Source organism: Dendrobates tinctorius, unplaced genomic scaffold, assembly GCF_039654945.1.
Source record: "Dendrobates tinctorius isolate UK_male_01 unplaced genomic scaffold, ASM3965494v1 ptg000003l, whole genome shotgun sequence".
NCBI lineage: Eukaryota > Metazoa > Chordata > Amphibia > Anura > Dendrobatidae > Dendrobates > Dendrobates tinctorius.
In genome coordinates, this window is record NW_027361671.1 from 91696011 (window position 1) to 91723932 (window position 27922).

The 27922-nt window shown below is 42.7% G+C and overlaps 1 protein-coding gene across 3 annotated transcripts; it reads left to right on the forward strand.

Moving 5' to 3' along the window:
* Positions 1-113: 113 nt before the first annotated feature.
* WSB2 (WD repeat and SOCS box containing 2) lies at positions 114-27922 on the forward strand. Of its 3 annotated transcripts, none has more exons than XM_073559678.1 (10): positions 114-425; positions 498-537; positions 6167-6338; positions 6427-6677; positions 9153-9284; positions 11212-11309; positions 11980-12152; positions 12755-12871; positions 21278-21385; positions 26321-27922. In XM_073559678.1, the coding sequence occupies exons 2-10, from the start codon at positions 498-500 to the stop codon at positions 26484-26486; spliced, it is 1257 nt and encodes a 418-aa protein (XP_073415779.1). In that variant the 5' UTR covers positions 114-425; the 3' UTR covers positions 26487-27922. The 3 variants fall into 3 exon arrangements, with proteins under 3 accessions (XP_073415779.1, XP_073415788.1, XP_073415770.1); XM_073559687.1 differs by lacking the exon at positions 26321-27922 and adding an exon at positions 23188-23728 and having other exon boundaries at positions 11212-11312; XM_073559669.1 differs by having other exon boundaries at positions 116-425; positions 11212-11312.

The window sequence follows — 27922 nt, forward strand, 5'->3', positions numbered from 1 at the left end:
TGCTCTACGCGGTGTGTGACACAGGGTTGAAACCGGCCTGTCCATCATGTCAGATACTCTGCTGGTCACCGCGTTGCTAGGTGACCGATGCATATCTCGGGCCGCCGGCAGGTGGCGGTGCCCGTGCAGTAGTTCTCTATGGTAATGGCTGATCACACGACCGGAAGTGTTTGGGATCAGCCCTCTGTGTGGGGCCGCTGCTGGGTCCTGGATCTACCCATGAAGCTCACAGTCCTGAGCTGATCCCGGCTGCTGCTCCGTCACCCCGAGATCCCTGCGCCCTCCTCCCACTCCCTGCACCATGAGTCACCTGACCGCCCCCGGCTGCCCGGCTACGTATTGTAATGCCCCGTCCTGCCTGTCCACCATGGAGAAGGCCCCCCATGTACAGTAACCTGCTGCCTTGCTCCCGAGCTGCTCTCTAGGTAAGAGGCTGTCACACAGGGCACCGCAGCTCTGTCATCTAGCCCAACTCACCCAGTTGTGTTTCTCCACAGATGGACATGACTGCACTGGTGCTGTCAGAGGTGAAGGAAGGTGAGTGTGGTGCTGCCCCCCGCCGCACCGCGCGTTGTGGTGCTGCCCCCCGCCGCACCGCGCGTTGTGCTGCCCCCCGCGCGTTGTGGTGCTGCCCCCCGCGCGTTGTGGTGCTGCCCCCCGCGCGTTGTGGTGCTGCCCCCCGCCGCACCGCGCGTTGTGGTGCTGCCCCCCGCCGCACCGCGCGTTGTGGTGCTGCCCCCCGCCGCACCGCGCGTTGTGGTGCTGCCCCCCGCGCGTTGTGGTGCTGCCCCCCGCGCGTTGTGGTGCTGCCCCCCGCGCGTTGTGGTGCTGCCCCCCGCGCGTTGTGGTGCTGCCCCCCGCGCGTTGTGGTGCTGCCCCCCGCGCGTTGTGTTGTTTTGCCCCCCCGCCGCACCGCGCGTTGTGTTGCTGCTCCCGCCGCTCCGCGCGTTGTGGTGCTGCCCCCCGCCGCTCCGCGCGTTGTGGTGCTGCCCCCCGCCGCTCCGCGCGTTGTGGTGCTGCCCCCCGCCGCTCCGCGCGTTGTGGTGCTGCCCCCCGCCGCTCCGCGCGTTGTGGTGCTGCCCCCCGCCGCTCCGCGCGTTGTGGTGCTGCCCCCCGCCGCTCCTTACTGCAGGCATTATGATGTAGATGGCAGAAGATAGAACCGATCAGGCAGGTTAGTGGATGGAGCAGAGAGTGCCCAAAACATAAAGTTCTGCACTTAGATTAGCTTAATGATCACTGAGTGGCGGCACTACAGGTGAGCACACAGGGCGGAATACGACTAGGACCAGCCATGCAGCTATGTGAAGCTGGATGTACAAAGGGCCAGATACAGATGAGAAAAGTCACAAAGGTACAAGAAAGGAATATTACGGTGGGCTTATCTGTGTATTATTGAGTCACTTTAATTTTTTATTATGTTAATCAATATTATTCATTTTTATTTTTTTTTCATTTTTTTTTTTTGTACAAGACTTTTTTTTCAGGGAATTTTGACGTTATATATTGAAACCCCCTATGGAGATGGCATTCTGAGAAGCCACCATCTTTAGACACATTACTTGTAAAGACCTTGAGAACATTTCTATTTGGTGTGCAAGTCTGGTATAAAGTATGGAGAGTTTGGTTGGAGTGACCCTATAGGAGGTGAAGTCTGCAGGATATCTAACAAGCTGTTTATTGGCCTGCTCCTGGATTCCTGATTCATGTAGTTGGCAGTAGATCAGTCCTTTATTTCCTCTGAGTGGGTGGAATGTAATGGGACTTTAGGTATGTGAACAACTCTGGTATGATTTTATGGCTGTAGAATTTCTTTGTCTGGAATTTGCTTACTCACCCCAACCATAAATATTTCTCATTCTTTAACCTCAAAGAACTGTCAGGTTGGGCTCATACCCAAGGTTGTCTTTTGTCCTGGTCACTATTACAGCATATTATTACTTTTCATTGAATGCAAGAAAGTTCATTCCTGAAGTACGGAAGCCACTGCAGACCCCAATATAAGACAACGGGAGTTCATTGGGCATCAATATCCATTGTACAACAGCTTTCTCAATGCTTCATGGTTTCCTGTGGAGCCCTAGTGGGCTATCCAGAAAAAAAAACACTGATGCCTGACTATTTCTGAAAACTGCTGTCCATCTTGGAGGCAATTTTAATTTTGTTTTAAATGACTGTATGCAGGACTAAAATATTTTCTTGCAATTATAATAATAATAATAATAAATTTTATTTTTATAGCGCCGACATATTCCGCAGCACTTTACATTTCAGAGGGGATTTGTACAGACAATAGACATTACAGCATAACAATAATCACATACAGTAGATTATAACAAATACCAAGAGGAAAGAGGGCCCTGCTTGCAAGCTTACAGTCTATGAGGAAAGAGGTAGACACGAAAGGTGGGTGGTAACAATTGCCCTGATTGTATGGACCAGCCATAATGTTAAGTGTGTAACAGTACAGACACAGAGGGCTAATGGATGCATAAAGCATGTGGGAACATGATGCCGGAAATCTGGTTATGGTAAAACTTTTGGCTGTGCCACACAGGGATAGATTAGGTTAATGTGTTGAGGCGATAGGCCAGTCTGAATAAATGCGTTTTCAGGGCACGCTTAAAATTTTGGGGATTGGGGACTAATCGTATTGACCTGGGAAGTACATTCCAAAGAATTGGCGCGGCGCGTGTAAAGTCTTGGAGACGGGAGTGGGAGGTTCTGACTATTGAGGATGCTAACCTCAGGTCATCAGCAGAACGGAGGGCGCGGGTAGGGTGGTATACTGAAACAAGGGAGGAGATGTAGGGTGGTGCTGAGCCATGGAGGGATTTGTGGGTGAGGGTAATAAGTTTATACTGAATTCTGGAGTGGATGGGTAGCCAGTGTAATGACTGGCACAAGGTAGAGGCATCGGTGTAACGATTGGTGAGGAACATTATCCTGGCTGCAGCATTCAAGACAGATTGGAGAGGGGAGAGTTTGGTAAGAGGGAGACCGATTAGAAGAGAGTTACAATAGTCCAGACGAGAATGAATAAGAGAAACAGTAAGAGTTTTTGCAGAGTCAAAAGTAAGAAAAGGTCGAATTCTAGAAATGTTTTTGAGGTGCAGATGACAAGAGCGAGCCACTGATCGAATGTGGGGGGCAAAGGAAAGCTCGGAATCAAGTATGACCCCAAGACAGCGGTCCTGTTGCTGGGGAGTAATAGTGGAACCACACACAGAAATGGCAATGTCGGGTATAGGTACATTAGTAGAGGGAGGAAACACCAGGAGTTCAGTCTTTGACAGGTTCAGTTTCAGATATAGTGAGGACATGATGTTAGACACAGCGTTTAGACAATCGCCGGTGTTTTCTAGAAAGGCTGGCGTGATGTCAGGAGAAGAAGCGTATAATTGGGTGTCATCAGCATAGAGATGGTACTGGAAACCAAATCTACTGATTGTTTGACCAATAGGGGCAGTGTACAAGGAGAAGAGGAGGGGGCCTAGAACTGATCCTTGGGGGACCCCAACAGTAAGGGGAAGGTGAGAGGAGGAGGAACCGGCAAAAGATACAGTAAAGGAGCGGTCAGAGAGATAGGAGGAGAACCAGGAGAGAATTGGGTTTCATTAAAAATTTTGCATGGTTGGCCTAAAAAGGCCTTTTTGTCTCCTTGCACATTTAACTTTGATGTGGTCTATTGTCATAAATCAGCTGAGAGAAGATTTGAAAGAGACATACAATTCACAAACTCCATTGTCAGTCCATAAGACGTAGCTCACGGGTAGAATCCCAGTGAGCTCATAAACAGTGAGGTAACATAGTTATTAAGGTTGAAGGAAGACTTAAGTCCATCTAGTTCAACCCATATCCTATCCTAACCTGCTCTAACATGTTGATCCAGAGGAAGGCAAAAAAAAAAACATGAGGGAGGGAGACATATACAAAAGTGTCCTATAGAATGCCATTGTGAGGGGAGCCATAGAGCAACTAAAGGCAGGTAAAATCTGAAATATTATAGTATGAAAGAAAACTGCCAGGACATAGATTAGTGGAAACGAGGAAGCATTAGAGATAAAAATACTGATGCTATATGTAGCTTTTGTCTGAAAGGCATAATAAAGAAACTGTTAAAAAAAATAATATATATACAGTTGAAACCAGAAGTTTACATACACTATATAAAGAGACACATATGCATCATGTTATTCTCAATATCTGACATGAAATCAGAATAAACCTTTCCCGTTTTAGGTCAATTAGGATTATCCTAATTTAATATTTGCCAAATGCCAGAATAACGAGAGAAAGTTTTAAGGCATTTTTACTACTTACTGCAAAGTCAAAAGTTTACATACATTTCATTAGTATTTGGTACCATTGCCCTTAAACTGAATGACTTGGGTCAAACATTTGGGATATCCTTCCACAAGCTTCTCACAAAAGTCGGTCGGAATTTGGTCTCATTCCTCCTGACAAAGCCTGATCCAGGTTTGTAGGTTGCCTTGCTCGCACCGGCGTTTTCAGCTTTGCCCATTAATTTTCAATAGGATTGAGATCAGGGCTTTGTGATGGCCACTCCAAAACATTGACTTTGTTATCCTTAAGCCACTTTGTTACCATTTTGGCAGTATGCTTCGGGTGATTGTCCATTTGGAAGACTCATTTCCGCCCAAGCTTTAACTTCCTGGCTGATGTCTTGAGATGTTGCTTCAGTATTGCCACATAATCTTCTTTTCTCATGATGCCATCTATTTTGTGAAGTGCACAAGACCCTCCTGCAGCAAAACAACCTCACAACATGATGCTGCCACCCCGTGTTTCAGAGTCGGGATGGTGTTCTTAGGCTTCCAAGCTTCTCGCTTTTATATCCAAGCGTAAACAATGGTCATTATGCCCAAAAAGTTTAATTTTAATTTCTTCAGACCACAGGACATGTCTCCAAAAATTTAAGATCTTTGTTCTTGTGTGCATTTGCAAACATTAATCTGGCTTTTCATATTTATTTTGGAGTAATGGCTTCTTCCTATCAGAGTGGTCTTTCAGTCCATGTTGATACAGTGCTCGTTTCACTGTGAATATTGACACAATCTTACCAGCTTCCACCATCATCTTCATGAGGTCTTTGGCTTTTGTCCTTGGGTTGATATGCACATGTCTGACCATAGCATGTTCATCTCTGGGACACAGAACCGTCTCCTTCCTGAGTGGTATGATGGCTGGATATTCCCATCTTGTTTGTACATGTGTATAATTGTTTGTACAGATGAGCTAGGCACCTTCAGGTATCTTGAAATTGTACCCAAGGATGAGCCAGACTTGTGCTAGTCCACTATTCTCTTCCTGATATCTTGGCTGATTTTTTTTAGACTTCCCCATGATGCTGCACAAAGAAGCAGTGTGTTTCAGGTGTGCATTAAAATACATCCACAGGTGTGTCTCTAATTAATGCATTTATTGCAAAAAAAAAAAAAAAAAAACTATCAGAAGCTTCCAAACACATGACATCATCATATGGGCAATCCAGAATTGTTTAAAGGCATAGTAATATTCGTGTATGTGAACTTTTGACTATGCAGTAAGTAATACCTTAACACATTCTCTCTCTTTTTTTCTTTCTCTCTCTCTCTCCCTCTCTTCCGCGCTCCCTCTCTTCCGCGCTCCCTCTCTTCCGCGCTCCCTCTCTTCCGCGCTCCCTCTCTTCCGCGCTCCCTCTCTTCCGCGCTCCCTCTCTTCCGCGCTCCCTCTCTACCGCGCTCCCTCTCTACCGCGCTCCCTCTCTACCGCGCTCCCTCTCTACCGCGCTCCCTCTCTACCGCGCTCCCTCTCTCGCTATTCTGGCATTTGGCAAATATTAATAATTATGGTAATCCTAATTGACCTAAAACGGGAAAGGTTTATTCTGATTTCATGTCAGATACTGAGAAAAACATGTATATGTGTCTTTTTATATAGTGTATGTAAACTTCTGGTTTCAACTATTTGTACACTGTGGTGTGAAAGTGTTTGCCCCTTCCTGATTTTCTATTCTTTTGCATGTTTGTCACACTTAAATGTTTCAGATCACCAAACAAATTTAAATATTAGACAAGGATAACACAAACACAGAATGCGGTTGTTATATTCTGTATATAATATGCAGTGTAGTTACTCTTGCTCTTTCAATTGTGTTTCTCAGATACTCCTGTACTCCTGGCAGAACTGCGACCGACCCGGGAACCGCTGTATGATTGGAAGTCAAGTTGTGAGACATGGAGTGTTGAATTCTCACCAGATGGCTCCTGGTTTGCCTGGTCTCAAGGACATGGTATCATTAAGCTTATCCCTTGGCCATTGGAAGTAGAAGAACCGTAAGTGATGGGTGGTTCTGAGCTGAGATCGAGATAATAATGAACTGATCTTAAAAACACAAACTTTTGTTTTCTTCTTTGTTGGAAGGTCCCCATCACACAGACACAAAAGTCAGCGCTACAAGGGCTCCGAAGTGAAAAGGAAAGGAAGCCTGAAAGAAAAAATATTAGATTGTGGTCAAATAGTTTGGAGCCTGACATTTGGTTCTTCATCTGCACCGGCTGGGTGGAAACTATGGCCCCTTTCCAGACAACAGGATATCAAGACTAGTGAAACTTGGCTTCTTTTGGCAACTGGACTTAGCGATGGACACATCAAAGTGTGGGAAGTACACACAGGTAAAAGACTTAATGATCTGCTTCCAGGAGGAACAATGCAAGGTTCTACATCTAATATATAAAGCTCAATGTGTGTGTGTGTGTATGTGTGTATGTCCGGGATTGGCATCCGCACCGTCGCAGCTACAGCCAGAAAATTTGGCACAGTCACACGTCTGGACCCCGAGAGCGTCATAGGCTATGTTGTGAGGCGAAATTTTAACCCTGCGCGTTCCAATTCACCAACAATTTTGCCCCTATCTACATAATGGGGAAAAAGTGAAAGGAAAAGTGTTGAAGGCAAATTTACAGCTGCCAGATGTGAACAAGGGGGACTTAAAGAATGAGAGCGATGGCGCCAAAGAGTATATACCGTACAGTTGCTAAGGTGGGGCCCTGACATGGGATACTCACAACACACGGGGATATGAACACACACAAAAAATGAGCCACACACTACCACGTGCTTCAACACATATACCACCCTCAGCACACATTTCACCACACATACACCAACCTCGCCACATAAAAGTCAAAACACAAAAGTCGCCACTCAAAACTCGCCACGCTGTCCCAGAGCTGTTTAAAAGATGAAAAATGAGCTGTGATTGGTTACTATCAGCAACAGTTTTCTTTGTAGACAGTTGTGGTAACTGAGACCTATTATTCTTATCATTTCTATGATGTTATCGTCCTTCTGTAAAGCTGGAAATAACACAATTTATTACCGTGCCAACACAGACTGCAGGGGGAGCCCAGTATCACACAGGAGAGGATTAGATACACAGCTCAGCAGTCAGTATCACACAGGATAGGATTAGATACACAGCTCAGCAGGCAGTATCACACAGGATAGGATTAGATACACAGCTCAGCAGTCAGTATCACACAGGATAGGAATAGATACACGGCTCAGCAGAAAGTATCACACAGGATTAGATACGCAGCTCAGCACACAGTATCACACAGAATAATATTAGATACACAGCTCAGCAGTCAGTATCACACAGGATAGGAATAGATACTCGGCTCAGCAGAAAGTATCACACAGGATAGGATTAGATACGCAGCTCAGCACACAGTATCACACAGAATAGTATTAGATACATGGCTCAGCAGCCAGTATCACACAGAATAGTATTAGATACATGGCTCAGCAGACAGTATCACACAGAATAGGATTAGATACACGGCTCAGCAGTCAGTATCACACAGGATAGGAATAGATACACAGCTCAGCAGTCAGTATCACACAGGATAGGATTAGGTACACGGCTCAGCAGTCAGTATCACACAGGATAGGAATAGATACACAGCTCAGCAGTCAGTATCACACAGGATAGGAATAGATGCACGGGTTTTTATGTGCAATATAATCATTATAATTTGTTATAACTAACCACAATTGGTTACTATACCCAGGCAACGCCGGGCTCTTCAGCTAGTTACTAAATAAGAGTTTATATATTAAGAAGAATTGAGTTGGTTATGAGTCATCTTAAAGAGTCTGTCAGTAAGATCCACTGTCCACAGCTTTCTATAGGGGACAGGTCATGGGAAGCTGAATAAAATGACACCTTGATATCTGCTGTCTGATGTCTTATTTCAGAGATTTACATGCTCTTATGTAAATGAGCTGTTCAGGACTGGGCCGGTCACTGACCTGCATAAGAATCTGCCTCCAGAGACTATTACAAATAAAAAGAGGCGTTACCAGTGTGATGTTTAATGGCCACTGTCTGTTCTCCTGATCTCCCTGCAGAGCTGTGTGTGTTTATAACTGACACATATGCAGGTTCCTCTCAGCTTCCATCTCACAGGCAGTCAGGGTTTTAATACAGTAGAGCTGTGAGGGCTGCAGCAAATGCGTTTGTAAGGAGACAAAGTTAATTTCTCCTTTTCTATGCTAATGTCTCAGACAGGTAACATCCCCTTTTATTTAAAATAATCTCATAATACAGATTCTCAGGGAGATCAGTCTCTGGCCTACAGCCATGAACAGCTCATTTACTTACATGTAAGAAAAACCTAGATATGTCTGGAATAAGACATTGGATCGCAGATATATAGGTATCATTTTATTCAGCTTCCAATGACCTACATGCCCATATCGATGTCTTTGGAGGCTTGATCTTGCTGACAAATTCCTTTTAACAAATAAAAATGTGGAGAGAAAGAAGCAGAATAAGTAGAGAATCCGTCCGATCATCCGTGTAGAGTTGTAAAGAACACTCCTGTAGTCACTAACGGCAGCAGTGGAGTCTGTGGGGGTCCAAATTCCCTTCTACGCCATTACAGACCAGCATTAGCAATAGCACATTCTAGGCCTGAGCCCTTAGTACAGATTTTTGCATTGCACATTCACTTCTCTCCATCTCCCTCCTCAGAGAGGTCTTAGCTCTGTGGCAGCTTAGAGGGTTACGGGGTAAATCCCTGTAATAAGCTGAGGCTGTAGGAAGTGACTATTGCATTATTAAACCTACACTGTAATTACAGGTCGTCTTCTCTTCAATTTATCTGGGCACCAGGATGTTGTCCGGGATCTGAGCTTTACAAAAAATGGCAGCTTGACCCTTGTTACAGCATCTCGGGACAAGACCCTAAGAATCTGGGACTTGAAAAAAGATGGTAAGTACCCTTGAATTTTTTTTACAAAATCTTCTGGCACCATGTACTCCCATTAGAACTTTTGTCATCTGTGTTTTGCAGTAACTTCTGCAGGTTAGAAAAAAAACACAAAACCCTTTAAACCTGTAATTATTTTGTTACTAAACAATTGTATATTTTTAGGGAACCCTCCAGGTGACGGGGATATACTGTGCCTTTACATGTAGTCGGCCTTTATATGCAATGACACATTTCAATTGGAGTCATGCAGTAATTGTTTGTAGTTCAGGGTGTGTGAATTACTGAAATAGCTTTGCATCCGTAGTTATGTCTTCAGGAAAACACACACCCTGGTTGTCATGTGGAACCTGAACCGCCTCAAGGTTAAATGCTCCATTTTTTATACATCTCCACATATGATGTAGCGTTAACAGACCGGCACAATGTCATTGTCATCGTTGTCTGATGTTTCACTGCAACATTATTGGTAACATTGTGCACATACTAAAGTTTTGCCACCTTGGTTGCAGATCCAGATAAAACACAGATGTTATATTTGAATTTATCCTCTCTGTTGCAGAGATATTAGCTTGTACAGTTTAGGTTATAATTGGGTGCCACCAGAGATTTGTCTCTGGAAGGTGTGTACTTCTTTCCCTGTATGAGATTGACCAATCATAAGCAAGAAGCAACTCAGAGAGCGGAAAAAAAAAGCATGCTCCCACAATAGATTACAGCAGGTTTCTCAGCTGTGTATGATTACAAAGTGCTGGGAGCAGAGATTAATAACACCTTCAGGCTTCATCTCACAGCAGTTAGTATGGGGGGGATGGAGTAGTACAGCAGAGCTGACAACAGTGTGAGAAGAAAGCTTTAGATGTGTTTGTAATGGAACAAAGCTTAGCTCTGCTGTACTCTCCATTCCACTGCACTGACTTGCGTGAGATAACAGGTGTATGTAATCACACTCATCTCTGCTCTACCCCCACCCTTTGTAATCACAGTTCACTATTAAATGATGTGAACTCGTTGCTCGGGTTTTTCCGAGCATGCTCTGGTGTCCTCCGAGTATTTTGGCGTGATCGGAGATTTAGTTTCTGTCGACGCAGCTGCATGATTTGTAGCTTCTGGACAGGCTGAATACATGTGAGGAATGCCTGTTTGTTAGGAAATTCCCTTGTGTATTCAGGCTGTCTATTAGCTGTAAATCATGCAGCTACTTCGACAAAAACTAAATTTCTGAGCACGCCAAAATACTCGGAGGACACCCGAGCAACGAGTATACTCGCTCACCACTAGTGAACAGTTTAACATGCTTAAACTGGTGAATGATACTATCCTTAATGGTTGTACCCACCCTCCCCAGATGGATATTAAGCGATTTGATTATTTTTGACAGTGTTTTCCTTTAGTATCAATCCCATATCGGTGAGAAGCAAGGTATCAATTACGACTGGCAGCTCTGAAAGGAGGGAAATGAATGTTTGGTCACAAGTTACAGAGAACGGGATCTTTGTGATCACCAAATAATTCTCTGAGGACACACGCCATGGCTTTGTTGCACCAATGAACTGTGATTTTTTTTTTTTTCCTTTTTTGTAGCAAAACTATAATACTTTGTGTGCACTCCACTCTAAGGCCTCACTTAGGTAACCGTAAAGCCAAATGTTATTTTCCAAATTACAACCAGGAAGCCCTGTGTCTAATGCATTTCTGATGACTAAAACTAAAAGTTGTCATAGATCTCTGATGCTAGTTGGGTGAAGTTATAAGACCTATGGCCAGGCCATTATACAAATACTAAAGTGCAGCATTGTCTGATTAAGGCCTAAGGCACACCCCTGGCTTCAGACTTTATTGCATGTAATGCGGGAAACTGGTTTTCACAGTTTGCGTTTAATCAATGGGATTTTTTTTTTTAACTGCTGCAAACATCTTTACCCCCTAGGTAAGCTGATCCAGGAACTGACTGGACACGTCCACTGGGTTTATTGCTGCTCCATTTCCCCAGACTGCAGCATGCTGTGCTCTGCAGCAGGAGAAAACGTGGTAAGGCTACAGTCTTAGGAAGGTTCATCAGTAATAGGAATGTGATCTGATCTCATTGGTTTCTCAGTTAGTAGTAGACTAGGCATTGGCTCTCTGATCTCAGCTGTGTATGATTGACTCTAAACCGCTGCAACATTTCAGAGAAAAACAGACTTTAAAATCCACCAAGGATCGAACCGCACTGAAGACTAGTTGGAATTTTGGGTCCCCAACATCTTCTCCCATCCTGCTCCCCTGGTTAACAGGTCTCTCCCTGATTGTTTGTGTATAGGAAGAACGTAAGCAATAAAGTGAGCTGGGTCCTGTATTGAGCTTTGCATTGACCTGCCTTGAATGGACCGGTGGAGCGCGTGATCGACAACTGCTCATTGTCTATGGGAGAAAACGATGTACAGAACACAGCTTTTTCTGACAGTCACATAGACAACGGAGTGGATATCGAGCATGCATGCCTCCATTTTATTGATGATGGCTACACTAATAACTCAATATTTAGGATACATAACTCAGTTCTTTTATGGCTGGGGATCAGCACTTTTTTTTTAATTGAAAACATTTTTCCAAGATCCAGTTAAGAGAATAAATTAATAGTGAAGGACAAATAGTTCAGTTTATATTTGTAAAGACATTAACGAATATGACAGAAGTCACTTTTGCCATTATTTAGGTGCTGCTGTGGAGCATGCGCTCATACACCCTAATCCGGAAGCTTGAGGGTCACCAGAACAGTGTAGTATCGTGTGACTTTTCTCCAGATTCGGCCCTCTTAGTCACAGCCTCTTATGACACCACCTTGATTTTGTGGGACCCTTACACAGGAGAGAAGTTACGACAGTTCATGTGAGTAGCGGCTTGGTTTATAGACATTTACATCTCAAACATTAGCTTAATAGTGTACAATTTCCTACCGGACACGAGGTCTCCATTTTGGGTACAGTAAAAGGGCTGTGGCCGGCTTTCTTACAAACACTGCCCTTTTGGGATCTACTGAGTGTCTTATCCAGAATGCTTCATCCCTTTTGTTTTAGCTGATACGGCCATATCTGATAAAACCTTTTCCTGTCTATGCTGCGTAATTCTTACCCGTAATCTGTAATATAACTCGGATCACAGCTGACATTCAGCTCTTCTCCACATTGTAAGATGTAGTTTTTGAAGTGCTAGTAAAAATCTCCTTCCATTCCTTATCGCGAGAAGCCAAGCAAGTTGTGATAAACTGTAAAATAATATGTAAATGTATTTGTGCATTCTTTCCATGCATTTGTAGATAAACCATACAGTCATAATGAAAATTATAATGCGATTTATAGAAAATACCAACAAATATTTTTAATTTGCATAAAACCAAAGTGCTTCCAAACGAAACAGAGTGTTGACCACAAGCAGATATTTGTGAAATGTCATTTTAATCTATAGAAATAACCAGTGCATTTTGCTATCAGCCATGTTCCATTGTCTGGCGATGTGGACTACGGTACTTCGGAACCACAGCTCAGCTCGTTGAGGTCTGTCTGCTTCTCCCCAGAAGGGCTACACTTTGCTAGCTTGGCAGATGACAGGTGAGGAATGATGGGTCTGAGTTTTTTCTTTTTTATTGCTTACATTGTGCTAACACCTGGTGGATGAATGCGGGAGGTAATTTATTCTGTATACAAGTGTCAAGAGTCTTTTCCTTGAACTATTGCTGTCTGGGTTTATTTCCTGGGCATGAAAGACAAACCTTTTGTTGACTTCTCAGAGGAAAATTCCAGTCACCTCCTAAGTTTACAGTCACCACCTTCACCCAACCTGCAGAATAGTAGGATACTGAGATGAGGCTAAGATAAAGTGTACTCAACAAAAGTAAAAGTTAAAGGAATTGTCTAGCTATTACATTTTACTCGCCCACATAAGGGACATCAGTAATTAGATGTGGTCAAGACAGTATATACCGATTGTGCGCTGCGCACAGCTCAATTTATTTTTGCCTAAAATAGATTCTCGTGTCTTCAGCTGCATGTGCTACTGAGGTGATCCTGCCTCGCCAAGCTGGTCGATCCACGGCAAACTTCTCCCATATATTGATGTCAACTCCCAGGTTTTTGAGGGACACTTTTTAGGCAGTCTTTATAATGTTTCTTCTGCCTCCCCGACTGCTCGCATCCTGACCACATGTCCAGCTCACCTGGCTTGGGCTTTCAGAAGGAGAGTGTAAACGCTGCAGAGCTCAGCTTGTTTCTGGATTGCCATGCCGGGAACATTGTCTTTTCACCTGATGTGGAGAATTCTGCGGAGGCAACTCGAGTGAAAGTGATTGAGCTGTTTAGCATGATGGCCGTAAACATTCCAAGTCTTTGTGGCATAGAGAAATATGGCAAGGACTTTCAGCTTGCTGGTAAAGCAGAGTCCCACTTGTTCCTAGACGTTCTTACGGACTCTCCCAAAGGCGGTGCTGGCTTTTGCACTTTTGTTGTTGACCTCAGAGTATATGGTCACTACCCAGGAGAGTGTGCTGCCCAGGTAGGCGAAGGCAGCACGGTGGCTCAGTGGTTAGCGCTGCAGCCTTGCAGCGCTGGAGTCCTGGGTTCGAATCCCACCAAGGACAAAATCTGCAAGGAGTTTGTATGTTCTCCCCGTGTTTGCGTGGGTTTCCTCCGGGCACTCCGGTTTCCTCCCACACTCCAAAGACATACTGATAGGGAATATAGATTGTGAGCCCCACCCGGGACAGTGATGAAAATGTGTGCAAACTGTAAAGCGCTGCGGAATATGTTAGCGCTATATAAAAATAAAGATTTATTTATTTAAGTTGTTGACTGCTTTGTGGTTATGCTCCTTCACTGTAATGCATGGCTGCTGGTATGCGTTTCCTGAAGCAGGTTGGTACATAACTTCAGTCTTTCAAGTATTGATAACGAGACCAAAGTTGTCGCAAGCTTTTGAAAAATAGTCCATTTTCATGCTGCATCTGCTGTTCTGTGCTGGCGTTGACTGAGCAGTAATCGGTAGAGAAGTCACGTATAAACAGTCTCATGCTTCTTTGCAGCAGCCTTCAGGTGTCTGGGGTTGAATATCTTGCAGTCAATCCTGTACCTAAAATGGATTCCGTCGTCAAAGTTGCGAAAGGCATCTGTCAGCATGGCCGAAAATAGCATAGTGACCAGGGTCGAGGCAAGAATGCGCCTAGCTTAACTCCAGTTGTAACTGGGAAGGCCTCCGATTCATCTCCATCATTCAGGACCTTCACCAACCTACCATTATGTAGCTGCTTGACGATTGTGATGAACTTGCTCCGGCAGTCAATCTTTCCCATGATTTTCCACAGGCCATCTCTGCTGACCGTGTGGAAAGCCTTGGTCAAATCGACAAAGGTCACAAAAAGGTTGCTGTGTTGCCCTTGGCACTTTTCCTGCCGTCTCACGTTCTGCTTAAATGCCATCCCATGTTCAGCACGGAAGTTGCATTGGCCTTCAGGTAATTGATCTTGCTCAAGGTGCTGGAGGAGGCACTTGAGCAAGAGGCAAGCCAGAATCTTCCCAGCAGTGTACAGAAGGGAGATTCCTCAATGGCTGTTGCAAGATTGGCGGTTGCATGTTCTCTTGTAGATGCAGGAAAGATATATATCTTTGTACCGTGTTAGCCAGTAGGTAGAAGGATATTTAGAATTGAGAGTCCTCAGTGGTTGATACCTTTAAATGGCTAACTGAAAAGATGGAACACATTGGAAGCTTACGAGACTACTCAGGTCTCTTCATCAGGCTAGACTAATACAACATCTGAAGAATCACATATTTTTTAGTTTTATGGGAAACCTTGTTTAACGTGCGCTGCTGCTCTATTCAGAGTTTATGGAAATCACCAAGATAGCCAACTACTGTGCTCATCTGTTTCTGACGATCCCACGCTAAAATAGTTGTCCCATCTATGCAATATACTGTAATATGTATTGGTAGTCTCTAAGCCCCCTCTTCAACTAGATGCACCTAAAAGCGTTGCAGACAAACACTGCATGCAGCAGTGATGCATTGTCCTTCACTATAGCCAGTGATTGGCTGCAGCAGTTGCTCATCCATGTGTCTGGAATAAGGCGTCTCTGTGCATCCCTTTCTACTTACAATCAGTCACTAGTCACATGGCATTATAACTGTCACATGCCTATCCCTGCCAGAAGAGGTAACTTGGGCACGAGATGGGCATATGGGCAGCACACCTGCTGAGACCATTGCTACCCTTTATATTGGTGCGTTCAGGCAGCATTTTTTTTCCATTCAGTGTAGATTCTTTTTCACTTAAAAAATAATTATGATTTCATGTTTAAAAACCTGTACTTTCCCTTATAGCCATAGAGGTAAATGATAAAATTCTTGTGACCTGTAGTTGCTTAACCCCTTAACGTCCATTGACGTGCACAGGCCGTCATGGCCGGGTGTAAGTTGCCGCACCATGACGGGCTATGCACGTAAATACGCAGTGACAGTTCAGTGCTGACAGCTGTCATAGACAGCAGACAGGCACAGAAAAAGGTGTGGGGACCCTTGCAGTCGGTCCCCGCACCCAGAGCGCTGTGATTCGTCAGTCAATCTGACTGACCGATCACAGCATGAGCAGGAAGGAGATGCTCAAATTTCAGCATCTCCCGCCCGATCAGTACAGGAGCTGAGCGCTGCGGTGGCTGAGCTTCCTGCACTAGCAGCCAGGAGCTTCGCCCGTGCCGACCCTGGCTGTTAACCCCCTGATTGCTGTGATCGAGTGCGATCGCAGTGTTCAGGGGTCAGGCAGAAGGTGGAGGGCTCCTTTTGCCTTCAGATCGGCATCCCTGCGATGTAGTCGCGGGGCCTGACCTGTGCCATGATGACTCGGGGTTGTCATGACGACACCCGGGTCATCCAGCTACAGAAGGCTGCAGAGACCATGCTCACAGCATGGTCTCAGAAGCTTTCTCCATAGGGTATAATACATTGAAATGCTGGAGCATTGCAATGTATTATACCTGCATATCAAAGTGAAAGTCCCATAAAGGGACAAGGTAAAAAAACAAACATTTTTAAAAATATGTAAAAAAAAAAAAAATTCCCTTAAAAATACACATTTTTATGTAAAAAAAATAAATAAATAAACGAAAAATACACATTTGGTATTGCCGCGTCCGTAAAAATCCCATCTATAAAAAGTGTCACCCTAGTTAACCCCTTCAGTGAACGCCATAAAAAAAATCAGAAAAGTAGCAAGTTATACTTTTTCCAAGCGGTATCATCATACCGCTTGGAAAGAGTGGAATAAAAAGCGATTAAAAAAAACAAATGGTAATAAATATAGTATCACTGAAAGCGCCATCTTGTCCCGCAAAAACAAGCTGCTATACGGCTCCATTAGCGGAAAAATAAAAGTTATAGCTCTCAGAATGAAGTGATGCAAAAATAATTATTTTTTTCTATAAAAGTTTTTATTGTGTAAAAAAATGCCAAAGCATAAAAAAAGATATAAATGAGGTATTGCTATAATCATAGTGACCCGAAGAATAAAGCTGCCTTACCAATTTTACCACACGCGGAACGGAGGGAAAAAAAAAATTCCTAAATTGCTGGTTTTTGTTCATTCCAGCTCCACGAAAATCGGAATAGAAAGCGATCAAAAAACGCCATGTGCCCGAAAATAGTACCAATAAAAAGTCTACTTGTCCCGCAAAAAATAAGCCCTCACGTGACTTTGTGGGCCAAAATATAGAAAAATAATAGCTCTCAAAATACAGCAATGCAAAAATTTCTTACAAAATTTTTTTACAAAAAAAGCATTGTTTAGTGTGTGACAGAAGCTAAACATGAAAAAAGGATATAAATCTGGTATCGCTGTAATCGCACCGACCTGAAGAAGGAAGTCGCCTAATCACTAATACCGCACAAGGAACGGCGTAAAAAATAAAACCAATTCTTCACCTTTTATGGATTTGTTAATTCTGCCTCTCAAAGATCGCAGTAAGGCGATCACAGTAGTTCCCCCCCACATATGGGGTATCAGCATACTCACAACAACTTTGGGGGCCATAGTTTCTCCTGTTACCCTTGTGAAAACAAAAATTGGGGGGCAAAAAGATAATTTTTGTGGAAAAAAATACGATTTATTTTCACAGCTCTACATTATAAACTTCTGTGAATCACTTGGGGGTTCAAAGTGCCCACCACACATCTAGATAAGCTCCTTGGGGGTCTAGTTTCCAAAATGGGGTCACTTGTGGGGGGTTCTACTGTTTAGGCACATCAGGAGCTCTGCAAACGCAACAGGACGTCCGCAGACCATTCCATTAAAGTCTGCATTCCAAAACGGCGCTCCTTCCCTTTCGAGCTCTGCCATGCACCCACACAGTGATTTACCCCCACATATGGGGAATCTGTGTACTCAGTACAAATTGCACAATAACTTTTGGGGTTCTGTTACCCTTGGGAAAATAAAAACTGGGGATGAAAAGATAATTTTTGTCGAAAAAATGATTTTTTAATTTTACAGCTCTGTTATAAACTTCTGTGAAGCCCATGAGGGTTCATAGCTCGCACGATACATCTAGATAAGTTCCTTGGGGGTCTAGTTAGTTTCCAAAATGGGGTCATTTGTGGGGGGGTTTCCAATGTTTAGGCACATCAGGGGCTCTCCAAACGCGACATGGCGTCCGATCTCAATTCCAGCCAGAAAAGTCAAATGGCGCTCCTTCCCTTCTGAGCTCTGCCATGCGCTCAAACAGTGGTTTACCCCCACATATGGGGTATCAGCGTACTCAGGACAAATTGCACAATAACTTTTGGGGTCCTGTTTTACCCTTGGGAAAATAAAAATTGGGGGTGAATAGATCATTTTTGTGGAAAAAATGATTTTAATTTTACGGCTCTACGTTATAACCTTCTGTGAAGTCCTTGGGGGTTCAAAGTGCTTACCACACATTTAGATAAGTTCCATGGGAGGGTCTAGTTTCCAAAATGGGGTCACCTATGGGGGGGGGGGTTTCCACTGTTTAGGTAAATCAGGGGCTCTCGAAACGTGACATGGCATTCGCTCTCGATTCCAGCCAATTTGACATTCAAAATCTCAAAATGAAGCTCCTTCCCTTCTAAAAATTGGTCTTTTTCCACACATGGGGTATCGTTTTACTCAGGAGAAATTGCACAACAAATATTGTGGTTCTTTTTCTCCTGATACCCTTGACAAAATAAAATAAAATTTGCGTCCGAAGAAAAATTTTGGGGAAAAAAGTTAATGTTCATTATTTCCTTCCACATTGCTTAAATTATTTTCAGTTTTTAGAATGATGTCACTTTTGGGTATTTTCTGTTATATTGACCCCCCAAACTCACTTCAAATGTGAGGTGGTCCCTAAAAAAAAAATGGCTTTGTAAATTTTGTTGGAAAAATGAGAAATCGCTGGTCAACTTTTAACCCTTACAACTTCCGAACAAAAAAAATTGTTTCCAAAATTGTGCTGATGTAAAGTTGACATGTGGGAAATGTTGTTTATTAACTATTTTGTGTGACACCACTCTCTGATTTAAGGGTACAAAAATTAAAAGTTTGGAAATTGCAAAATTTTCAAAATTTTGGCAAAAATTTCTGTTTTTTTCACAAATAAACGCAAGTCCTATCAAAGAAATTTTACCACTAACATGAAGTACAATATGTCACGAAAAAACATTCTCGGAATCTGCAGGATTCGTTGAAGCGTTCCAGAGTTATAACCACATAACGTGACAGTGGTCCGATTTCAAAATTAAGGCCTGGTCATTAACCTACAAAGTGGCTTGGTCCTTAAGGGGTTAAACTTTTGGCATATGTGGAGCAGAATGTATTTAACTCTATGGGCATCATTCACACTTGAGTATTGGATCAGTATTTTCAGTCCCCCCCCCCCCCCAGGCTACATTCTCACGATAGGCTTTTGGTGCGTTTTACAGTTCTAGTAAAGTGGATGGGATTTATAGAGATCTCCTGCCCACTGTCCTTCTTTTTAACGTTGCGTAACCTCACCTACGGTGCATTTTTCAAGTCTGCATCATGTCAAATTTTCTTGCGGGTATGCTGAGTTTTCCTCATAGGCCGGCGTCACACACAACGTAGAAAAGTACGGACCGTATTGTATCGCCATAATACGCATAAATGGTCCCTAAATAGTGATCCGTATGTCATCCGTCGTCAGGGTGTGGCCGCATATTTTTCCCATGTAAGCATCCACATGTAATCCGTATGGCATCTGTATGCCGAGAATTTCTCGCAGGCTTGCAAAATGGACATATAATGGAGCCCTATGACAGGTTTTCAAACAAAAACGAAAGAATAGATAGACTATATATATATATATTGTGTGTGTATATCCTTTCGTTTCTTTATTAAACCTGTCATTTACTGTATAGCGCACTGAATTGCCGGCTTTTCTAAAGGACACTGGGTGCGTATTTCTCGCAAGTCACACATCTGGTCTGTGTGTAATGCGTTTTTTTTGCACACCCATAGACTTGCATTGGCGTACTACGGTCGTAGTACGCTGACAATCGCAACATGCTGCATTTGGCTCGGCCCGTAAAAAATACGCAAGAAAAATACGGCTGATGGGTGCTACCCCATAGAGAATCATTAGTCCGTGTGCAATGCGTTTTTTTAACGTCTCTCACTCGTCCGTATTTCACTCTAGTGTGACGCCGGCCATAGACTTGCATTAGCTGCGGAAAATCAGCAACTAAAAATGCACATTTGTTTTTAGTGTATTTCCGCAGCGGAAACGCATCAAAAACCCATATAATCTGCACCTAAGTATAGGAATGAAGTTTTGTCAAAGCAAAAAACAAGAAGTCTCAAAAACAAAGTCAATTTGTTTAAAGCATGACACCCCAGAGGCGAAAAACGCAATAAAAACACATATTAAAAAAAACTGCAGGTAACCTAATATGAATAATAGGTGCAAAAATGATTGAAGTTTTTACTTCTCATGCATATAGTGAATTTTATGCTAAACTTTTTTTACCAGACTAACACACAATGCTTAATTAATACCCCTTGAAGCCGCACCCCTTTTTCGTTTTTTGCATTCCTGTTTTTCGCTCCCCTTCTTCCCAGAGCCATAACTTTATTTTTCCATCAATATGGCCATGTGAGGGCTTGTTTTTTTCCGGTACAAGCTGTACTTTAGAAAGACACCATTGGTTTTACCAAATCATGTACTGGAAAACGGGAAAAATTCCAAGTGCGGTGAAATTGCAAAAAAAAAAAAAGTGCAATTCCATAACTGTTTTTGGATTTTTTCTACCATGTTCACCAAATACTAAAACTGACCTGCCATTTTTATTCTCCAGGTCATTACAAGTTTGTAGATACCAAACATGAAGTTCTTTCTATTTAAGTGGCGAAAAAAAAAGTTTGTTAAAGGGAACCTGTCACCCCTCCAGGGTGTTTTTAAGTAAAAGAGCCACCTTCAGCAGCACTAAGGCTGCATTCTGTGATACAGGGGGAGACACCATACCTATGGGACGCAATACAGGTATGGGGGACCTACTTATAAAAGTCAATATTTTGACGTTACTAGGGGTCAGAAACAAAAGAGCCACCTTCACAGAGTGCAGCCTTAGTGCTGCTGAAGGTGGCTCATTTACTTAAAAACGCCCTGGAGGGAGGGCAGGTTCCCTTTTAAAAAAAAAAAAAAAATTACATCATTTTCCGAGACCCGCAGCATCTCCATCTTTCATGATCTGGGGCTGGGGAGGGATGTGTTTCGTGTATTTGCATTTATTAAAAAATGGGAAAAGTATTTAAATTTGTACTCTAATGTATACTTATGTATGTAATACTATCCTGTATGCTTTCTTGAATAAAAAGTTTTTGATTTAAAGTAAAAAAAAAGGAAGAGAAACGACATGCGCTGTACATGTACGGCGCATGTTGTGAAGAGGTTAAAGATGTTTGAAAAATATGATGTGCTCCTCTGCTATAAATTAATTCAAACCCTTCTGTTTCAGGTTTTTGCGGGTATGGTCCTTAGAATTACAAGAACCCCTGACTGCTGCTCCAGTTACCAATGGTCTATGTTGTACCTTTTTTCCACAGGGCGGTATTCTCGCAACGGGGTAAGAATAACGATGTTGAGTGTTTCGTTTTTCTATATGCTTGAATGAGATATTACACAGAATATAAATCTGCAATGTTACTTATCAGCTACAACATAGTTCCTGCACGGCAATGTAAGTGCCAAGGTTCAGTAACTGTGTCAGCTTTAATATGCAGCCAACGCCTTGTTGCAGCTTTCAATCCCTGAGATGTCCTGGTCGATACTGACAATACCATGTAAGAGAATATAGAGGGTGAAGGATGCCCATCTGCACAAAGTGAAAAATCTGTGTGCCATTGGCATTGGCAACTGAGGTACCACCATGGGCCTTCAAGTTTGCCATGTATGAGAGTTCAAGATATCACAATGTTAAACAGCCACAGCATAAATTTATCATCTTGTTTGTTCCGTGTGATGGATGCTGTAAAAACAAATTCTAAAAAGTAATGACTGAATTTCAGTTTCTCTCCTTCCTCATTCCCAAAAATGAAGGCGATTAATCACATCATATGCACCCCAAATATTAGCATTAAAACAGACATCTACTGCTGCAAAACAGTGCGGTTATAAATCTGTGTGGATGGAAAAATGAAAACATTAATGCCTTTCAAAATGGGGAAGGGGAAAAACATCCCTCCACCAAATTGCTGAATCCATAAAGGAGTTGTTACGACACAGCATTTTATCTTAATTAACCAGACACCGATTTTCAGCATGCAAGGAGGAATAGACTTATCTATGTTGACTTTTCAATTTGTGTTTTTCTCTGGTTGGTCAACAAAACACAGGCTTTTGTTTGTATATAGCGAGGAAGCATAAGCCAATGTAAAATACAATAAACTTTATTCACAAATAGTTTTAAAAGTAAATAGGATAAAAATGGAGACACCAATACAAAAAAGCTGCCTACCAGATAAATATATCAGTTCCTAATAATCCACAATTCTCATAAATGAACTAAAAAGCCTAATCCAAATTAGGATACCTTGAAACAGTATGAAAAATAATTAACTATTAAAGGTGCACATTGTATACTAAAGATCACAATATATAGTCACATACAGTTAGCAAGGAGTAACACTCCTAAACACCAAAAATCAGGGTTAATCCTAGTTCTGCCCTATATGGACTGCTAAAAATACCATTACATGTGGTATGTAACCCTTTCTTTCAGCCTATGCACTTTACCTTGCTGATACTCGTTTCTTGCTGCTATATCTATATTGGATATTTGTTCATGGATGTACATGTACACACTTTAATGCTCTTGAAGGTGTTGTAGTCCGTTTAGACACATTTATTTAAAGCACTATGCACTTTATACAGCATATGTAATGTTATGTTTAGCAGTCCATATAGGGCAGAATCAGACAAGGTGATTTTCTGGATTTGTTTTCTCATTTTGACTCTCATAGTTGTGGTCTACCTATGATGTCAATTACAGGCCTCTCTCATCTTTTTAAGTGGCAGAACCTGCACAATTGGTGACTGACTAAATACTTTTTTCCCCCCACTGTATATATTTGGCAAGTGCCATAAAAATAGCCATTTTTTGTAGTTTTTTATTTTATGAGCCTACAATATTGACTTGTAAGATGACATTTGTTGTAACATATTGTGCTGTTATCCCCGATGACTATGATACAGGGTCATTGAACAATGATGTTTGTGTATATGTTGATTTACACATTGTCCAGGCCAGCCAATTTGTTCACTTGCAAAATAGAGGAGGAAAAGCTATGCAAATAGATTAAATATTTAAACAATGCAAGTTGATCTCATCACCATTCTTCTCCTTTATCTGTGAATTCTGGCTTAAAGGACAGCAGCTATGTGAGACACATAAGTGACATATATACAATCATACAGAGATTCACCCAAGACAGCCAAAGAACCAGACACTCTTTACAAGACAGCCGCCAAAACATCATGGCTCCATCACAAGGGGCACAAATTTCACATTCTACAGGATGCCAGCTTAGGGGACCACGGCCCCAGGTGGAAGAATACAGGTCTGCTCCAGTGACCATCAATGAACCCATGGATATATTTGTAAAAGCTAGGAATGGGACCCACCGGTCACCTGGCTCCATGGAGCTGTTCGAAGAAGCCAGGTTTTGACCCTCCAGTCAACTGCCCTTGTACCTCAATGGACTGTTATCTTCCTAAGCTTGTCATTCCTACCCCACCTGTGGCACGCACAGAGTAAATCGGCCCTGGAAGCTCTGACGTAACAGCTGCTCTTATCCCGGCGAGTCAGCAGAAGGGCGAGATTATAATTTGCACCATCTTGGGCATTATGTTGGTACTGTTCCATGTTTTATTAGTCCGTTTTGTGGTTCAATAAAGTATTGCCACCCTGTTTTTCTCTCACCATGTGTTGTCTGAGTAGCGTTATGCCTATGGTAAAAGGAGAGTGGGCGTTCGGTGGGATGATCCTTGGTCCATGCAGTTTCGGCTAGCAGACCCAGGGCACATCCTGACCTCCAGGGGGTCTACACAGGGGTTCTCTGATGCTTTAAGAAAATTAACCTTGCAGAAGGGTATGTGATAAAACTAAATGAAATAACCAGTACTCCTCTGTTAAAAGGGACTATCTAGTTTTAATAAAAAAATGTGGCCAAGATTGGTTTTGCTTTGCCAAAAGAAAATAAGCCATACTTGCCTATTTTGCCATAGCTACTCTTTTGATACTCCCTAGCAGTACTTGTTGACAAGGCTGCAGTGAATGCCACGGTTCAATGTTGTAGTGCAGTCTACCTAAACATGACTGCACAGTGCAGGAATTGGTATTAGAAGCCTTGTTGAAGACAAGATAGCACTGCTATATCCTTGTCAGCAAAGAATGGCTGAGAGCTGCTAAGTCTACTCTAGGCAAGTAATGCTTATTTTTTTTTTTTTTTACGTAAAAGTGGATTAGCTAATCTGGCAGTGATGACATCACTTGGTTGCTGGACAAAGAGTACTGTGTAAAAGTTTTAGGCAGGTGAATTAACAAAGGAGAAATCAAATCCATATTTAGTATGACCACCCTTTTGCCTTCAAAATGGCATCAGGTCTGCTAGGTACACTTGCAGAAGGTTGGGGATTTATAGGATTGTAGTTGGGTTGTCTGAGTAACCAATTATACCAAACAGGTGATATCATTTTATTATATGTAGGTTTAAACTATCATTAACTGAAACAGAAACTGCTGTGTAGAGGAGGCTTAAAATTTGGAGAGGAACAGCCAATCTCTGCTACAAAGGTGAGGCTGTGTAAGGCTAGTTTCACACTAGCGCTTTTGAGAGCAGCGACGGCCTGCGCACGGCCGCCGCTAAGCCCCGCCCCCTGCCGCGCCTCCGCCGGTAGCTCCGCATACCGGCGCATGACGCTGCATGCGTCCCCTATCTTTATCACTGGGGGCGCAGGCCGTGCGCAGTATGCGTTTGACGGCGCATGCGCCTTTTTGACGGTGTGCCGCGCAACCAAATTGCAGCTGGTTGCGTTTGGCGCAGGTCGGCGCACCGTCAAAAGGACGCATGCGCCGCCAAACATACTGCGCACGGCCTGCGCCCCCAGTGATAGATAGGGGACGCAGGACGCATGCAGCGTCATGCGCCGGTAGGCGGAGCTACCGGCGGAGGCGCTGCAGGGGGCGGGGCTTAGCGGCGGCCGTGCGCAGGCCGTCGCTGCGCTCAAAAGCGCTAGTGTGAAACTAGCCTTAGACAGTTCAGTTCATGTCACAAGTCATATACTGTGACATGAAACTGAACACAGCAACAAGACATAAGGTAGTTATACTTCATCAGCAAAGTTTTTCCCTGACAAAGATTTCAAAGCAGATTGGGGTTTCGAGATGTGCTGTTCAAGCAGATTTGAAGAAGCATAAAGAAATGGGCAACGTTGAGGACAATAGATGCAATGGTTCCCAAGGAAACTTAGATGACAGGCACATCATGTTATTTCCCTTAGAAACTGGAAGATGTTCAGCAGTGCCATCAGCTCAGAACTTGCATCAACCAGTGAGACCCAGCTACACCCATCTACTGTTCAGAAAAGCTAGACCAGAAGTGGTCATCATGGAAGAATTTCAGCCACAAAACCATATCTTAAACATGAAAACAAGATCAAGTAACTCAACTTTTCCCAAAAACAGGAACTTGAATGCAGAGAAATGGCAGCAGGTGCTCTGGACGGAGTAGTTGAAATGTGAAATATTTGGCTCTAACAGGAGGCAGTTGATTTACCAAAAGACTGGAGCGCAGTAGAATGAGTGTCTGCTGTAACAATGAAGAAAGTTTGGGGCTTCATTTCTCCATTTAGAGGAGGTGATTTGGTCAGAATTAATGGTGCTCTCATTGCTGACAAATACAGGCAGACCCTTATCCGTAATGCGATAACATCAGACAGGCATCTGATTGGCTCCAAATTTATTCTGCAACAGGACAACGACCCCCAAAGATATTGCAAATGTCAAGGAGTCCTGGAAGTGATGACATGGCCCTCAAAAAGCACTGATCTCAAAATTGAATGTGTCAGGGGTTACATGAAGTGAAAGAAGGATTTGTTCAAGCTTGCATCTACAGATCATCTGTGGCTAGTTCTCCAAAGTGTTGAGTAATTTTCCTGTAGCTTTCCTTCAAAAACTACATGCAAATACTAAAGGAATTGATGCTGTTTTTGAAGGCAAAGGGTGATCACTCCAAATATTGATTTAAATATGAATGTACACTGAGCAGAATCCAAATGTAGCATTTTGTCTGTATCCTAATGATATGATCACTGCCTGTAGATTCATTATATCACCATGCACAAAATATATCAGCGAAAGTCAACTAAGCGATTCTCATGTAGTTTTGCAGGCTTACATTGGTGTAGGAGAAGAAGCAGGCTTACAAGTAATAGGTTGAGAAAGGTTAGATCTGGCTATTTTTTTCAACCTATATAACTATATCTTATTTCTGTATTTCAGAAACCGAGATGGGCACGTACAGTTCTGGACCTCGCCTCAAATCCTGCCTTCCTTACGTCATTTGTGTCGTATGACACTGCGCCGTTTTCTAACCACCTATCAAGTCCTTGCTTTAGCAATTCCTGGGAAAATGAAGGATTTCCTTATTTACAGGACTAATTATTAGACACCTTAACTAAGAAATGAAGCTACTGAAAGAGCTCATTCTAGAACTTTGAAACCTTACACTGAAGCTGAATAAATCTCACTCCTACAATATTGGACGGGGAACAGCGCAGAAGACAATGGTACTGTAAGAATAAATTACAGAAACCAGGCTTGTGGCTTGTGAGATAAATTTCCAAAATGAATGATTGTAGCCCTTCTCCAATACACTCATTGTTCGCTAAAAATGGTAGAGGGCCAAAATAACATTACATTTTATGGCCGTGTTGACTTTGAACATTAGACTTGCATCTGTCTAAAGAAATAACTTTAAAAAGGGTTGCCCGGCTAATTTATATTGATGGAGGTCCGATATCTGGCACCCTCACCAATCAGCACTTATTACCTTTGGCGGCAGCCAGATGTAAACATTGAATGGCTCTAAACAGCACAGTGCCGTACAATGTGTAGTGGTCACCGCTGGGTACTGCAGCTCATCCCTTATTTATGAGGATTTGATCTTATTTTTGACATTACACAAAATGTAAAAAAAAAAAAAAACTAAAGCAGCCACCCAAAATAAATAACTTATAATTTCTTAAAAACTTTGGTACAATGAGCACCAACTTTCTCTGCTATAAAAAAAAATGCTGAATTGGGTGCAAAGTTTTTAAGGAATTCCCAGACATCCTGTGTTAAAAGCAGTCACTTCTTTGTATTTACTCAATCATATGTTAACTTCGATGTGAATCTATTTTCACTATGTTTCAAAAAAAAAAAAAAAAAAAGGAAAACTACTTGTCAAAACTAATAGTGTACCCAGTAGGAAGGAGAGGTATGGATCAAAAACTGTCACAAAGGGCATGTCTGATCTCAGTAAGACCCATTTTAAATCTGCGTGAAGAGAAAAAACTTTGTAGCCTTCATGGTTGTGAACATTGTCACATCAGCTAGTAAGACCCGGTGCTTGCTGCCAATGTCCATGTGCCGTATGGGCCACTATTTACAAGTGTCTCCTTATCTGGTAGCACAAGTCATCCCTGTATTACACCAACTAACATTTCTCTGAAAGGCTACCACGCAACACTACATTTCCCCGCAGTGATCGCAGCTTTCCCTGCCAGAAGGAGAACCCACACATTAAGCAGATCAACCACAGTCTTAAAGGGGTTGTCTTAATTACGCGATCTCCGATTTATCACCTTGCAAATAACGAAGAGAACTTGGAAAAAAATATGCTAGCTAAACTCCTTAATAGAGGGGGAAATCTCAGCTGTAATTTTCTGTATGAATAGTCAGGGATACACATGACATGATTAACCATTCCTGTACCCAGCCAATGTGATCATTTTATAGCTTGTATTTTTCACTATAAAGGAGATCTGTATTGTTTTGTATTTTTTATTTTCTTTCAGAAAGAATCACACATGAATAAAAGCCTCTGGTATATAGCACTTA

Coding starts and splice junctions, on each gene's coding strand:
- WSB2 (XM_073559669.1), top strand. CDS start 498: ATGGACATGACTGCACTGGTGCTGTCAGAGGTGAAGGAAG. Junction 6,678..9,152: donor AGTGTGGGAAGTACACACAG/GTAAAAGACTTA, acceptor CTGTAATTACAG/GTCGTCTTCTCTTCAATTTA. Junction 12,872..21,277: donor GCTAGCTTGGCAGATGACAG/GTGAGGAATGAT, acceptor CTTCTGTTTCAG/GTTTTTGCGGGTATGGTCCT.